At 41.1% G+C, this 12,815-nt stretch overlaps 1 protein-coding gene across 1 annotated transcript in view; it reads left to right on the top strand.

Annotated features, from left to right (window-relative positions):
- Positions 1-12,815, top strand: part of ABI3BP (ABI family member 3 binding protein) — a 252,722-nt gene that overhangs the window by 114,573 nt on the left and 125,334 nt on the right. Inside the window, exons 11-13 of the mRNA XM_067546154.1 lie at positions 942-1,016; positions 1,772-1,846; positions 4,860-4,940. Coding sequence (XP_067402255.1) covers positions 942-1,016; positions 1,772-1,846; positions 4,860-4,940 — 231 coding nt within the window. The remainder of the gene's footprint in view (positions 1-941; positions 1,017-1,771; positions 1,847-4,859; positions 4,941-12,815) is intronic.

Here is a 12,815-nt window from a genome sequence, read left to right as displayed (position 1 = left end):
GACATTAACCATAGCTATTCAGAGTACGCATACTGAACTCTTGATTTTAACAAGAGATGGATGAATAAAAAATATTCAGTGATTATTCTTTTTGATTTAATCCATGAACAGAAAAGAAGTGAAAGATTCTCCAATTATTTGTCTCAACATCTTTGCCCATTTCTATTTTTAACCAAATGATAGCTGATATCTTTTAATTTTATTTAGTGTTGCTGTCATGTTTAATACTGGAAGACTTCAGTAGTCATTTAACTTTGTCATTTAACTTTGAAATAATTAGTTCAACAGGTAATTTTGCAGTTTGATATGAATAAATCTCTCTAAGGTTCCTTTCCTAATAAGTCTGTCTTGGTCTAATTACCTAGCAGAATATCTTTAATCATAGTGAGAAGAATAATACTTTGCTCTTAGATGGCATTTTTCGTATAAAGTGTTTGTAAAGTGCTAACTAAGACTTGCAACATCTTGAGGTGGGTAAATATTTCTATCACCATTTTATAATTAGTTAAGTTGAAGCACAGAACAGAACAGTTCAGCAATTTGCCCATGTTTCACAGTGAGTTATTACAAAAGCTGCTGGGCATAAATCTCCCCTGCTCTAACCACAAAACACGCTCCCTTTTTGCTGAATGCCTTCTGTCACAAAGAGGAATTCCAGCAAAGGAGATATACCTTTAAAAAAAAAAGGGGGGGGGGGGAGTGCATCCAGGAATACATTATATAAGTTTATTCAACAGAAACTGTATTTGCCATTATTTTCTAAGATAAATGGGTAGGTTATTTCAGTCTGCAGTAATCTTCTGTACTTTCTTGTACTTATTATAGAAAATACATTCAAATACTGAGTTTATCTTGGTGCAAAACATGCTTAATTATGTAATGAGCCATGGCAGTAAACAGACTTATCTCACTCGGTTGTGTTTTAAACTTTTACTTTGCAGCTACCATTGAACCAGTCCAGGAAAGCATTAAACCTATTGTGCCTGCTGCCCCAGAGAAATCAGAGGTATCTCGAGGTAAAACATCTTTTTCTCTGTTAGTTTTAACACTTACGTTTGCTGCTCCCTGAACCGCTTTATTACAAAAATGGCTAGTTGTCTTTCCCTGAGTCTTTGCTGCATTCAGTACAAGAACATCAGATAGCTTGTTTTCTTTTATTCTAATTCTGGACAGACCTGAAATCTCTTTGCTCATTATATATATTGTTCAGCTAATTTGGCTGCCAGCTTCATTCATTGTGTGAAAAGGCAAAACAGCTAACCCCTTTAAAAAACCCCATCTCGATGAGTTCTGAGTGTGTTTTGTGCATTTTCTTTATTGCTCCTTCTGAACCATAAGGCATGTTAATCTTCGAAGTACTTCATAAAAGTACAGTGGTTCTTTTAAAAATTGTCTTTCTAGCCCTCTTTCCAAGACTTTTTGTCCCAAGCTTTCAGAAAGCTAACTTGCTTGATTTGATTTCTTGGTAAGGACCCAGCCTGTCTTGCCCTTATGTCAGTTTCAACACTTCTGCTGACTTCAGTGAAAATTGAATTGGGTCCTAGAGAATGTATTGCAATATCTGGTTTTGTGGCATTGGTATTTAGTTTTCATAATGGCTATATAACCATTTGGGGCCCAGGGTGGAAAATAGCATGCTATCTTCATGAAATGCGATGTTACAGCTATTAAACCAGTCTGGTCAGTTCTGGCTTGAAGCATGCTTAGCATGTTGTGGACAAAGCATAGTGAATATGTAGTGAAAGAAAAAAATAATTCTCATTTGTTGTAGCTCACCGTGAAAGTGAACTAGAATCTGCAAAACCTAGCAGAGCACCTACACTTGAATTACCATTGAACATACTGGGTAAATATTATGTTTGTGTTACTTCCATTGCAGAGTGAGGGCTACCAAAGATTTCCTTGTATTCTGCTAAGTGAAATCTCTCTCCCTTTCCCAGATGTGGTATTAATAAAGATTATTATTATTAAATAATGATTGTGCAATAGGCTGCATAATATTAGTGTGATAGGCCTAATAAATTTAACTTGAAAATATAGGAATTTACTTATAATACTTTTCAGTGCCTTTAATAAAAACACCCCTGACTTAAATGTTCAAATTGCCTTGAGTAACTCGTGACTTAATAAAAAGATTAAGTAATATTTTCTAATTATGACCTCAAATTGCTGCTGTTATGGTCTCTTTTGTCAGTTGTTCTTGTTAGTCTCATACTATTACTGCCTACATTTATTTATTTATTTATTCCAAGCAAAAATAAAACAATATAAAGACATTTCCTGAAAATCTATACATGTGGCATAGTCTAATGCTGTCCATTAAGACAATTAATGCACTTTGCAACACCAAGGTGATTGCCTTTTGACTAAGGGCTGAACCCTGCTTGAAATTAGTAGGAGCAATAGTAAGCCCTCATTTTCTAAACTGAGACTGCTACTTGCTAGCACCTTGTGTTGGTGGTGTTTGGCATCTACAGGCCCTCAAAAAGAGAAAAAGAAGGAATTGAATATTTCACTAACCAAGGACCTGAACTGCCAGAAATAAACACTTTTTATTTTTAGAATGTATGATATATATTAGTGATAAATATGATGACTTCTCAGGCTGAAGGGAGGTTACTAGTGGAATTCCTCAATGATTGGTCTTGGGACCAAATCTTATTTACCATTTTCATTAATGACCTTGGCACAAAAATTGGGAGTGTGCTTATAAAATTTGCAGATGACACAAAGTTGGGAGGAGTTGCCAATATGGAAGAGGACCAGGATATCAAATAAGAAGATTTGGATGATCTTGAAAAATAGAGTAATAGAAATGGGATGAAATTTAATAGTGCAAAGTCATGCACTTAGAGACTAACAACAAGAATTCTTTCTGTAAACTGGAGACTTTCCAGTTGGAAGCAACAGAGGAGAAGAAAGACCTAGGTGTAATGGTTGATAACAAGGTGACTATGAGCTGGCAATATGATGTGGCCATGAAAAGAGCTAATGCAGTCCTAGGATGCATCAGGTGAGGTATTTCCAGGAGAGTCAGGGAAGTGTTAGTACCATTATACAAGGCACTGGTGAGACCTCATTTGGAATATTGTGTGCAGTTCTGGTCTCCCATGTTTGAAAAAGAGGAATTCAAACTAGAACAGGTGCAGAGAAGGGCTATGAGTATGATCAGAGGAATGGAGAATCTGTATTACAAGAGAAGACTTAAGGTGCTTGGGTTGTTTAGCCACGCAAAACAAAGGCTGAGGGGAGATATGATTGTTCTCTATAAATACATCAGAGGGATAAATATCAGGGACGGGAGGAGTTATTTCAGTTAAGCACCAATGTTGGCCCAAGAAAAAATGGATATAAACTGGCCATTAACAAGTTTAGGCTTGAAATTAGATGAAGGTTTCTAACCATCAGAGGAGTGAAGTTCTGGACCAGCCTTCCAGTGGGAGAAGAAGGGCAAAAAAACCTAACGTGTTAAATTTATGGGTGAGATTGCCTATAATGATCTGCTATTAGCAGATATCTCCAGTGACCAGAGATGAGACATTAGGTTGGGAGGACTCTGAGTTTCTACAGAGAATTCTTTTCCAAGTGTCTGGCTGGGGCATTTCACCCACATGCTCAATGTCTGTCTGATCACCATATTTTGCATCAGGAAGGAATTTTTCCCCAGGTCAGTTTGACAGGGACACTAGGGGGTTGAGGGAGGGCACGTTTTCACCTTCCTCTGCAGCTTGGGGCCTGGCTCACTTGCTGGTTTGAACTATATCAATGCTGGATTCTCTATAACTTTAAATCAAGATTTGTGGACTTCAGTAACTCAGCCAGAGGTTAAGGTTGTGGACCTATTGGAGGAGTGGGTGAGGTTCTGTAGCCTGCGATGTGCAGGCCAAATTTGATGATCGTGATGGTCCCTTCTGGCCTGAAAGCCTATAAGTCTGTGATCTAATGGTCCCTTCTAGTCTTTAAAATCTATTAATCTATAAACTGCAGCTTTAAGAGAAACATTAAATATACTTTGTAACACTGCTGACTCACATCTCAATTCTGTCTTGGAACATCCCTTGGCAGCTATTGTTACACAGGTCCTATGGTGTGAACCAGAAAGGAATAAAAAGCTTCTGCCCCTGCTGTGCAACAGTTGTCTGGATGGCATCTATTTCTAGGCAAAATAGCTGCCAGAATTTGATCTTTAATACTTTGGCCTTATTGCCCTTGCATATGCAAAAGAGTTATTTTCATGTCAACAGCAGTACTGGGTGCACATGGTTGTGCACTAGCCCAATAAAATATGGATAACAATTGTGGTTAGTTTTGGTGAACAAATACGCCATAAGCTATAAATGCTTTACTCTAAATCAGTAGACATAGTAGTAATGAATAGCAGCTGACAAATATAATGTAATATTATTACTGGACAGAGGGAAGACCTGCGGATAATCTAGGTGAATCTTTCCATCATAAAGTTTCAGTGTTAGACGAATAAAACAGTCCATTATGGTTGGGGAAAATGTTATATATATCACTATGGTATTATAAATTTTGTTTATAGCAGGTTAAGCATTGAATTGGGCAAACTTTTACAAAAACACTTCATAAGCTACTGATCCCAACTTTAATCTTTGGGGGGTTTTGTTTTCCTATTGTTGGTGTAAAATTGCCACAAAAGAAATCCAAAATAGTATCCATGTTGGATTTCACTTCTAAAATCAAAATGACGAGCTTAATGATGATGGAGCTGTGTTACTGCAGAAGTTATTCTAATCCTATAGCATAGATTGTTGGCTGCCTCAACCCCTGCCCCCCACAATGACTAAACAAAAGCTTACAAGGATTCCAAATTAAGTCTAGATTCTTTTTTCCAGCTCACAGTGAAACTGACAGTGGACGTGAAGAAACAAAATCAGCTCCTAAACCTGAACTGGCACAAACTCAAAACATACTGGGTAACTAATTTGGTTTCTTCTTAACTTCTATGTATAGTATTTGCTTTCTCCCCTCTCCCCCTCCAGAATTCTCCTACTTTTACGACAACACTTTAGAAGCAAGCTGTTCCAAAGAAAATCTTAATTAAAATTTTACTGGGTCACTTTATATTTACAACTACTAATTTATATATCTCAGATAAAATGTAGCACAGAAGGCTGTCTAGCACTTGCTGTGTTATAGCTGATGTCGTGAGATGATAATCTCTAGCAGAGCTTTCTTGATAAGTTTACCAGGTATTCTAATTTTCGGAGTAATACTCTCTTCTCTTTACTGCATTCTGGGTTATCTGTATGTCTCTTGATGTCTATAACCAGGTACTGCACTAATAATATTACTCTATAAATAGAACAGAAACATCCAGCTCCTTGGTTTTCTCTCAAAACTTTTCTTCAAGGACAGCCTTCTTTGTAATACTTTGCCTATAACATGGAAACAAATTTTCAGTACAAAGCACAGGTACTATAACATCATTATGCATTGTGGGTGCCATTAAAATATTAAATTCCCCTCATTGGAAAATGAGAAATATAGGGAGATACTCCCGTAAGATATCTCCCTATATTTAGAATGAGACACTGTGCTACTGACGTTTCTGCAGAATGGCATGTGTTCCATTTTTAATGGACGTTACTTGTCACTGTAGTATGAAAAATTCACAAAAACGCTTGTAGAAGATCAGATTTTCAAGGTAAAAGCAATCCAAATCTACACAGGTGAAGTTAGGCCTCATCTACCCTAGCACTTATGCCAGCAAAATTTTTTCACTCTCGGGTGTGAAAAAACACAGCCCTGAATGACGTGACAAATTTTGCCAGCATAACATGACATAGCTACCACCGCTTGTTTAGGTGGTTTTATTATGTCAGTGGGAGAGCTTTCTGCCATCAACATAATGCAACTACACAAGCGCTCTTAGTTTTAAGTGTAGACTAGCCATTAGAAATGATATGTTGTTCAAACAGCAGTTAGATTGTGTTATATTAGAAAACTGGTTATTTAAGTGTATAAAATACTCAAAACACCAGAAACTCAGGGCAGATTCAGTTTGATAGCATCGAATTGTCATTTAAAGAAAAAATGCCATTTGTATGATTGTCATTAAGGCTTAATGTGGCATGAAGCCTTAATTTTCTTCCTGGAGAAGAAAAGGATCCTATACAAAATCCTGGTAAAAAAACTCTTATGTTGTAAACTATGAATTCGCCATTAAAAATTACTCTGATCTTTGTTTTATTGTTAGGAGCAGCATCCACAGTCTTCTTGCATTCACAATACTGCATTAAGAAATGTCATAATGTTAAATTCACTGTCTGTATTGTACACACAAATCTATGCAAAATTGTGAACAAAAATCCAGAGATAGTTTTTGAAAATTTGACTCCTAGTTACTTGAGATTTGGCTTCATTTTCCAGAGAGGAGTGTAGATGTGAATAGACATGAAATGATATATGCAGCTCTGTACTTAGTAGGTATGTCAGTGAATGATAAAGGAAAAGATTGCATTGAATTCATTACCATCGGAATGTAGGGACAAGTGTCTTTTTTTGTTTCCGTCTCTATTGCACTATATAAAGAGAACTGCTAGTGTTACCACATTTTTTCCAGATTTCTACTTATTCACATCAATTCTGTACTTTCTCTTTTTCCCTCCTGCAGTTCCAAACAGGCTTCCAGAATTTCCTAAAACTAAAACATCTCCCTCACTTCAGAAGCCCAGGGGAACATTGTGTAATGGTGATTGTTTTTTGTTTTGTTTTCAGCTTATTTTAATCTAATTTTTTCCTTGTCAGTTTCTTTAGCAAGGTTAATTATATTTGGCTGCACTGCTTTAGAGGATGCTATTATGAGAACTAAATCATGACTGTCTTTGATTAGCTACAAAGCAGATGAACTTTCATTGTTGGATATTTATTTCTCTCTTTAGTCAGATGGTTCTTCATATGATGGTTCAGGACAGAGCAGAAGATATTCATGTTCCATTCTCCTTTGTCTTTCCACAATGTATCTTTCCATTATTTGTGAAATTTTATCTCAGAGGTCAGCCTATTCTTATATTGTTGGCTTCAGGCATGTACTTTCTGTGTGCTGAAATAGTTCTATGCCATCTCTTCCCAATGACCCTCAGAAATAAAGACCTGGTTATTTCTTTTATCATAGCTTCTAATGAAATTCAGCCGATTCCTTCTGGATCCAAAATATCTGATGCTCCAAAAATACTACAGACAAAACCTGGTAATTACTTTGTTTCTAAAGTTGAGAGCTTCAAGACAATTATTATTTGAGTCCTGTTTCTTGGTATTGTGCTCAGGTTGGTTTTGTGGTTTTAATGACTCAGATACAATAATGTGGTTGTGTGTTTTATAATGCTACAACCATCAGATTTTTCTACTGCAAACTTAAGACTCCACATAAGCCTTGTTTTGATTTTAGTGACATGATGCTCAAAATGATTTACTTACAAATGTTGTTAGAAGAAATATGAAGATTATAAAGGGTATCCTCAGCTATTGTAAAATGTCACAGCTCCATTAAAGTCAGCAGAGCTATGAGAATGTATTCCTGTGAAAGATCTGCCCCAGGGGCTTATTATTTTTTTTGAAAATGCCCCTTGAGTGTCAGAGATGGCTTGTATCTCACAGTTGAACTGTCATTTCATCCAACAGCAAAGTTGTGGACTGTTTAAGAGCTTTGTTAAACAGTTGCTTTCTCTAGAGAAGTTAATAATTTCTTCTTGTTAGAGATGTGTCTATAGCGTAAATTTTCAAAAGTGACTAATTATTTGTGTTGCTTCAACTGTTGGGACACTTTAAAGGGGCCTGATTTTCATAAAGTGTTGAGCACCCAGCCATTGATGATCAGGTCCTTTTAATATGGCACCCAGAATCACCAGTTGACTTTTTGGCGTAGCACTTGTTCTTTGTGCTTAAGAACCTGACAACCCTTCCACAAATGCGTTAGGGCAACATTTTGTTCATGGATACATTTGTGTGGTTCCCATTGACTCCAGTGGGAACTATTCTTGCCCATCCTAACGTGTAGAGTAGTGAGCCAGTGAACCTCACTAATATTTTAGCAGAAAAGTCTAATGATAACTGTGACAGAGTGTACAAGCCCTGTACTGCACCGGCAGGGGTTAATCCCACCCTGTGGGCTGAGGAGGCCGCACCCCTTTGGCTCTACTGGGCATGCTCCACCTGCAGCCACAGTACAAAAAAGAGCAGTCCAGCTCAATTAGGGTGGACCACCAAGAAAAGGGGATGCACCTTGCCGAGGAGCTGCCAGAGCCCCATACCACGGAGACTGAGGGTGCCACAACACATTGGATGCCCAACTGTCTGAAGGAGCCCAGAGGGAATGGAGTCACCTGGAGCTGCCCCACTTCCCCAAAGTGCCAATAGGCCACATTCACCCACTGAAGTGAGTGACTTTATTGACTCGGGCCATTAGGCCAGGCTGCCCTTACTGAAAGGGCCACTTTATTGACTCTGACCCCTAGGCCACACTGCCCTGACAGCAACGGCAGCCATATTGACTCAGGCCATTAGCCCCTGAGCCTGACTGCAAGGACAGCCATATTGACTATGGCCATGAAGCCATGCAGCCCTGACTGCAAATGCAGCCATACTGACTCTGGCCACTCAGCCGTGACCACAAGGGCAGCCATATTGACCTAGCCATTAGACTGTACAGCCTAGAAGATAGGGGTAACCATATTGACTCAAGTCTCTAGGCCATGCTGCCCTGAAGCACAGAATGGACAGTTAGACCCAATTGCAGGATCACAACACCCCTTCCCGTACCCCAAAAGGGGGATGAGATGCACAAGCCCCTGCGATAACTGGTGGAGAATGTAGGCAATGATCAGGACCTGCAAATAGGTTCCTAACTGGAAAAGAGGACAGGTGACATCAAACATCCCTCTTCCCTCCCCCACATACAACGGTCATGGAAATTGAAAAGTTTTTGAAATGGCTATTGTATTGGATAGTCAGGAACAGCAGGTCAAGCAGCAGCAAAAGCAGCAGGCTCAGCTGCTCCAACATTTAGCGTCCCAGCAACAATTCCAGATGGCACAGCAGCAGGAGCAACAACAGCAATTAATGTGGGAACTGGCTGCCCAACAACAAGCACAGCCCAAGAGGAAAAGTACAATCGGGGGTCATGGATGTGGACCTTCGAGCCCAGAGATCGGGTCTCACTGTTGTTATCCTCTTCCAAGTCCAAGTTGTTGGCCAGCTGGCAGAGGCCCTTTGAGGTAATCAGGCAGGTAGGACTCATTAACTATGAAGTAAGGCTACCCAGGTGCCAGAAAGAAGTACCCGTCTATCACAGGAACCTCCTCAAGGCCTGCAAAGACTGGGAAAACCTGTTGGTTGTCCCATACCCCCTTGAGCCAGAATTAGGGACACTGGCCAATGAACCTGCGGAGCCCAGGCCAATGGCCATTGGGCAGAAACTTGATCTTGAGCAACAAGACCAGGTATGACAGCTAGCCCAGACCTTCCCCAACGCATTGTCATCTTGTCCAGGGAGAACGAACATGACATGCTACCACATTGCCAACATCCCCAGCCACAAGGTGAGGGATAACAACCGGCCGCTCCCTAAGAAGGTGTGTGGGGTCATTCAAAAGGAATTTGAGATGATGTTGGCCCTGGGGGTGGTTGAGGAGTTTTAGAGTGAGTGGCGAAGCCCCATAGTCCTGGTGCCCAAGGCCGATGGGGCTGTCAAGTTCTTCATTGATTCATGAAGATGAATGCCATCTCCCACTTCGATGCGTACCCAATGCCTTGGGTGGATGAACTCTTTGAGCAACTAGGCAGGGCAGAATTAATCTCCATACTAAACTTGACCAAGGGGTATTGGCAGATCCCTTTGACTCCGGCCTCCTGCAAGAAGACTGCCTTCCCTACACCATTTGGATTATATCAGTTCACTATGATACCTTTCAGACTACATGGGGCTGCAGCCACTTTCCAAAGGCTCACGAACAAGATATTACAACCCCATAACCAGTATGCTGTCTCACACATTGATATTGTCATTTATAGTACCGGCTGGGAGGAACACCTCCAGCACCTTGCCAGTGTGGTGCAAGCCCTGGGAGACGCAGACCTCACTGCGAACCCAGCCAAGTGTCACTTAGACCAGCGGGAGATAACCTACCTGGGCTAATCCATAGACAGGGAAGCGCTATGCCTCTTAGTGGAGAAGGTGCAGGCCTTGTGGGAATATCCATCCCCCAAAACAAAGAGGCAGGTACGGCAGTTTCTCAGACTGGCCAGCTACTCTTGCTACTTCATACCTAACTTTGCGATGCTCGCTGCTCCGTTGATGGACCTGACAAAGAACACCCAACTGCGGAAAGTTAAGTGGTCAGAAGGCTGGGAGGTAGCCTTCCAGGCCCTGTGAGAACTACTGACCTGGGAGCCAATCCTGTCCCAACCCGATTTCATAAAGCCCTTTGTCCTCCAAACGGAAGCCTCAGAGGTAGGGCAGGGAGTGGTGTTGCAAGAATTAGATGGGAGAAATGGCTGGTGTTTTACCTTAGCTGCAAGTTGTTAACCCGGGAGATGCGGTACTGCACAATAGAATGGGGGGCCCTCATCATCAAGCAGGCAGTCGACGCCCTGAGGTATTACCTGTTAGGAAATCCCTTTCACCTAGTTACCGACCATGCGTCGCTCTGGTGGTTTAACAACATGAAAGAGACCAACGCCCAAATCATGTGATGGTACCTCTCCCTCCAGCCTTATGCTCTCTGCGTGCTATACTGGCCAGGGAAGGCCCATGTAAACAAGGACTTCTTCTCCCAAGTGGGAGAAGAGGAAAGCGAGAGTAAGACCTCTGGACACCATCCTTAGGGAGAGGGTGTATGACGAGGTGTACAAGCCCTGCACTGCACCAGCAGGGGTTAATCCCATCCTGTGGGCTGAGGAGTCCACACACCCCTTGGTTCTACTGGGCATGCTCCACCTGCAGCCACAGTACAAAAAAGAGCAGCCTAGCTCAGTTGAGGTGGACTGCTGAGGAGAGAGCACGCACCATGCAAGCTCCTGCCCAAGAGCTGCCAGAGCCCTAGACCGCAGAGGCTGAGGGCACCACAACCCAGGCAGGTGCCCCATTGTCCAAAGGAGCCCTAGAAGGAACGGAGTTGCCAGGAGCTGCACCAGGCGATGATCCTAGAGATCCGGGAGAGCTATGGACTTTGATGACGGAGAATAGGATAGGAAGTAGCCATGGGGATTTAAACATTGCTATAGTGGGAGAATCAGGGAGAACCTTTCAGTGCATTTCGGGAGGATCCCCGCTGACTCAATGACAAGTACCCCTGCCATTGTCAGAGCCGTGGGCTGGGGCCACGCAGCCTGGATTGCAAGGCATCCATGTTGACTCTGGCTACTAGGCCATGCAGCCCTGAAGCGCAGGGTGGACAGTTAGCCACAAAGCCCCTTCCCTCACCCCAAAAGGGGAATGGGGTATACAAGCCCCACGACAATAACGAGCAATAGTTACAGGATAAGAATTTATTGATTGATTTTGACTTACATTATTTTAAATTTTTATTTTGAATTTGTGCCAGAGCATATTTTTTCTTCACTGATTTCACAACTAAAATCTAACTCATGAGTTAATAGAAAAGATGGACTCCGAAGATTGCATTGTAATGCTGTGAACTTGATCTCTTTGGTTAAGCAGGGTCAGATTTAACACTTGGGTGAGGTAAGTGATGTTCTTTCCCTTGAGAGAGTACTGATTCAGTTAATTCTTCCACTAAATCCTACTGCAGCCTATCATGTGATACTGGTTGTTTACTTAGGCCATGTATTTTTCAGTTCATGCAAAAGAAGTGCCAAATATTGAAATTCTTACTCAAGCAAAACTCCCATAGTCTTCAGAGTGAGTTTGCAGTGAGTAGAAATTTAGTAAGGATTTTAGAATTTGTTTCTAATTTATTATAATTTCTCGCCGCATTTCTGGATTTGTCTTGGGACCAGCAGCTCTCTCCCTTATATAATGAATATAGCCATCTATTTCTATTGGAGTTAAAGAGATCCAGTAAGATACAGGAAGGGCTCATCTCGATGAACAGTTAGTGCACGGCAAGCTGGGTTGTAAATCTACTTCACACTAGTGTGCTGCACTTAAAAGTTCTTTAGTGCACTTTGATCTACTCCCATTTCAAAGCGGGATATATCAAAGTACACTAGGGAAGATTTAGTGAGCAACATCAAGGTCCACATGCACAGTTTGTGTGCGGCTTAGTGTGAGGTAGATTTACATCCCATCTTCCCGTGAACTAACTGTACATCTAGACAAGCCCTTGAATTCAGTGTTAGAGAGGATATTCAGTATTTTTTTAAGAACATGGTTTGTTCAAATATAGCTACTGACTTCAAAATTATTAGGGATAATACTAATCTAATCCCACACCTGCTTTCCAGAAATAAAAGTGAAAAAAAAAATGGAATAGTGAGAGACTGGCAAAACTAGCATTTCATTCACATAATTTGTATCAGGTTAGCTCTGAGATCCTGCGAGGGGGGAGGGTCTCAGAGGCTGGACCCCAGCTCAAGCCCAGACCTCTCACTGCAATTTTTAGCCTTGCAGCCGGAACCCAAGTCAGCTGATCTGGGCTCTGATACATGATGTCACAGGTTTTTCATCACAGTGTAGACATACCAGTTGAAGTCAGTACTGTTCTGTGTGATTTGTTAGGGCTTTTCACCTGAAAGACTTTGCAGGCTTGGGACTTGGATGTTTTTGTTGTAACTCTCGACGCTGTGTTCCAGGCTATAGAATACAAATACCATTATATTAATTGCATCGA

The sequence above is a fragment of the Emydura macquarii genome, unplaced genomic scaffold (genome assembly GCF_026122565.2).
Source record: "Emydura macquarii macquarii isolate MOO-44397 ecotype Brisbane River unplaced genomic scaffold, CSIRO-AGI_Emac_v2 contig_1119, whole genome shotgun sequence".
NCBI lineage: Eukaryota > Metazoa > Chordata > Testudines > Chelidae > Emydura > Emydura macquarii.
Note: the sequence above shows the minus strand (reverse complement) of the source record. Positions and strands in the feature narration are given on the sequence as shown.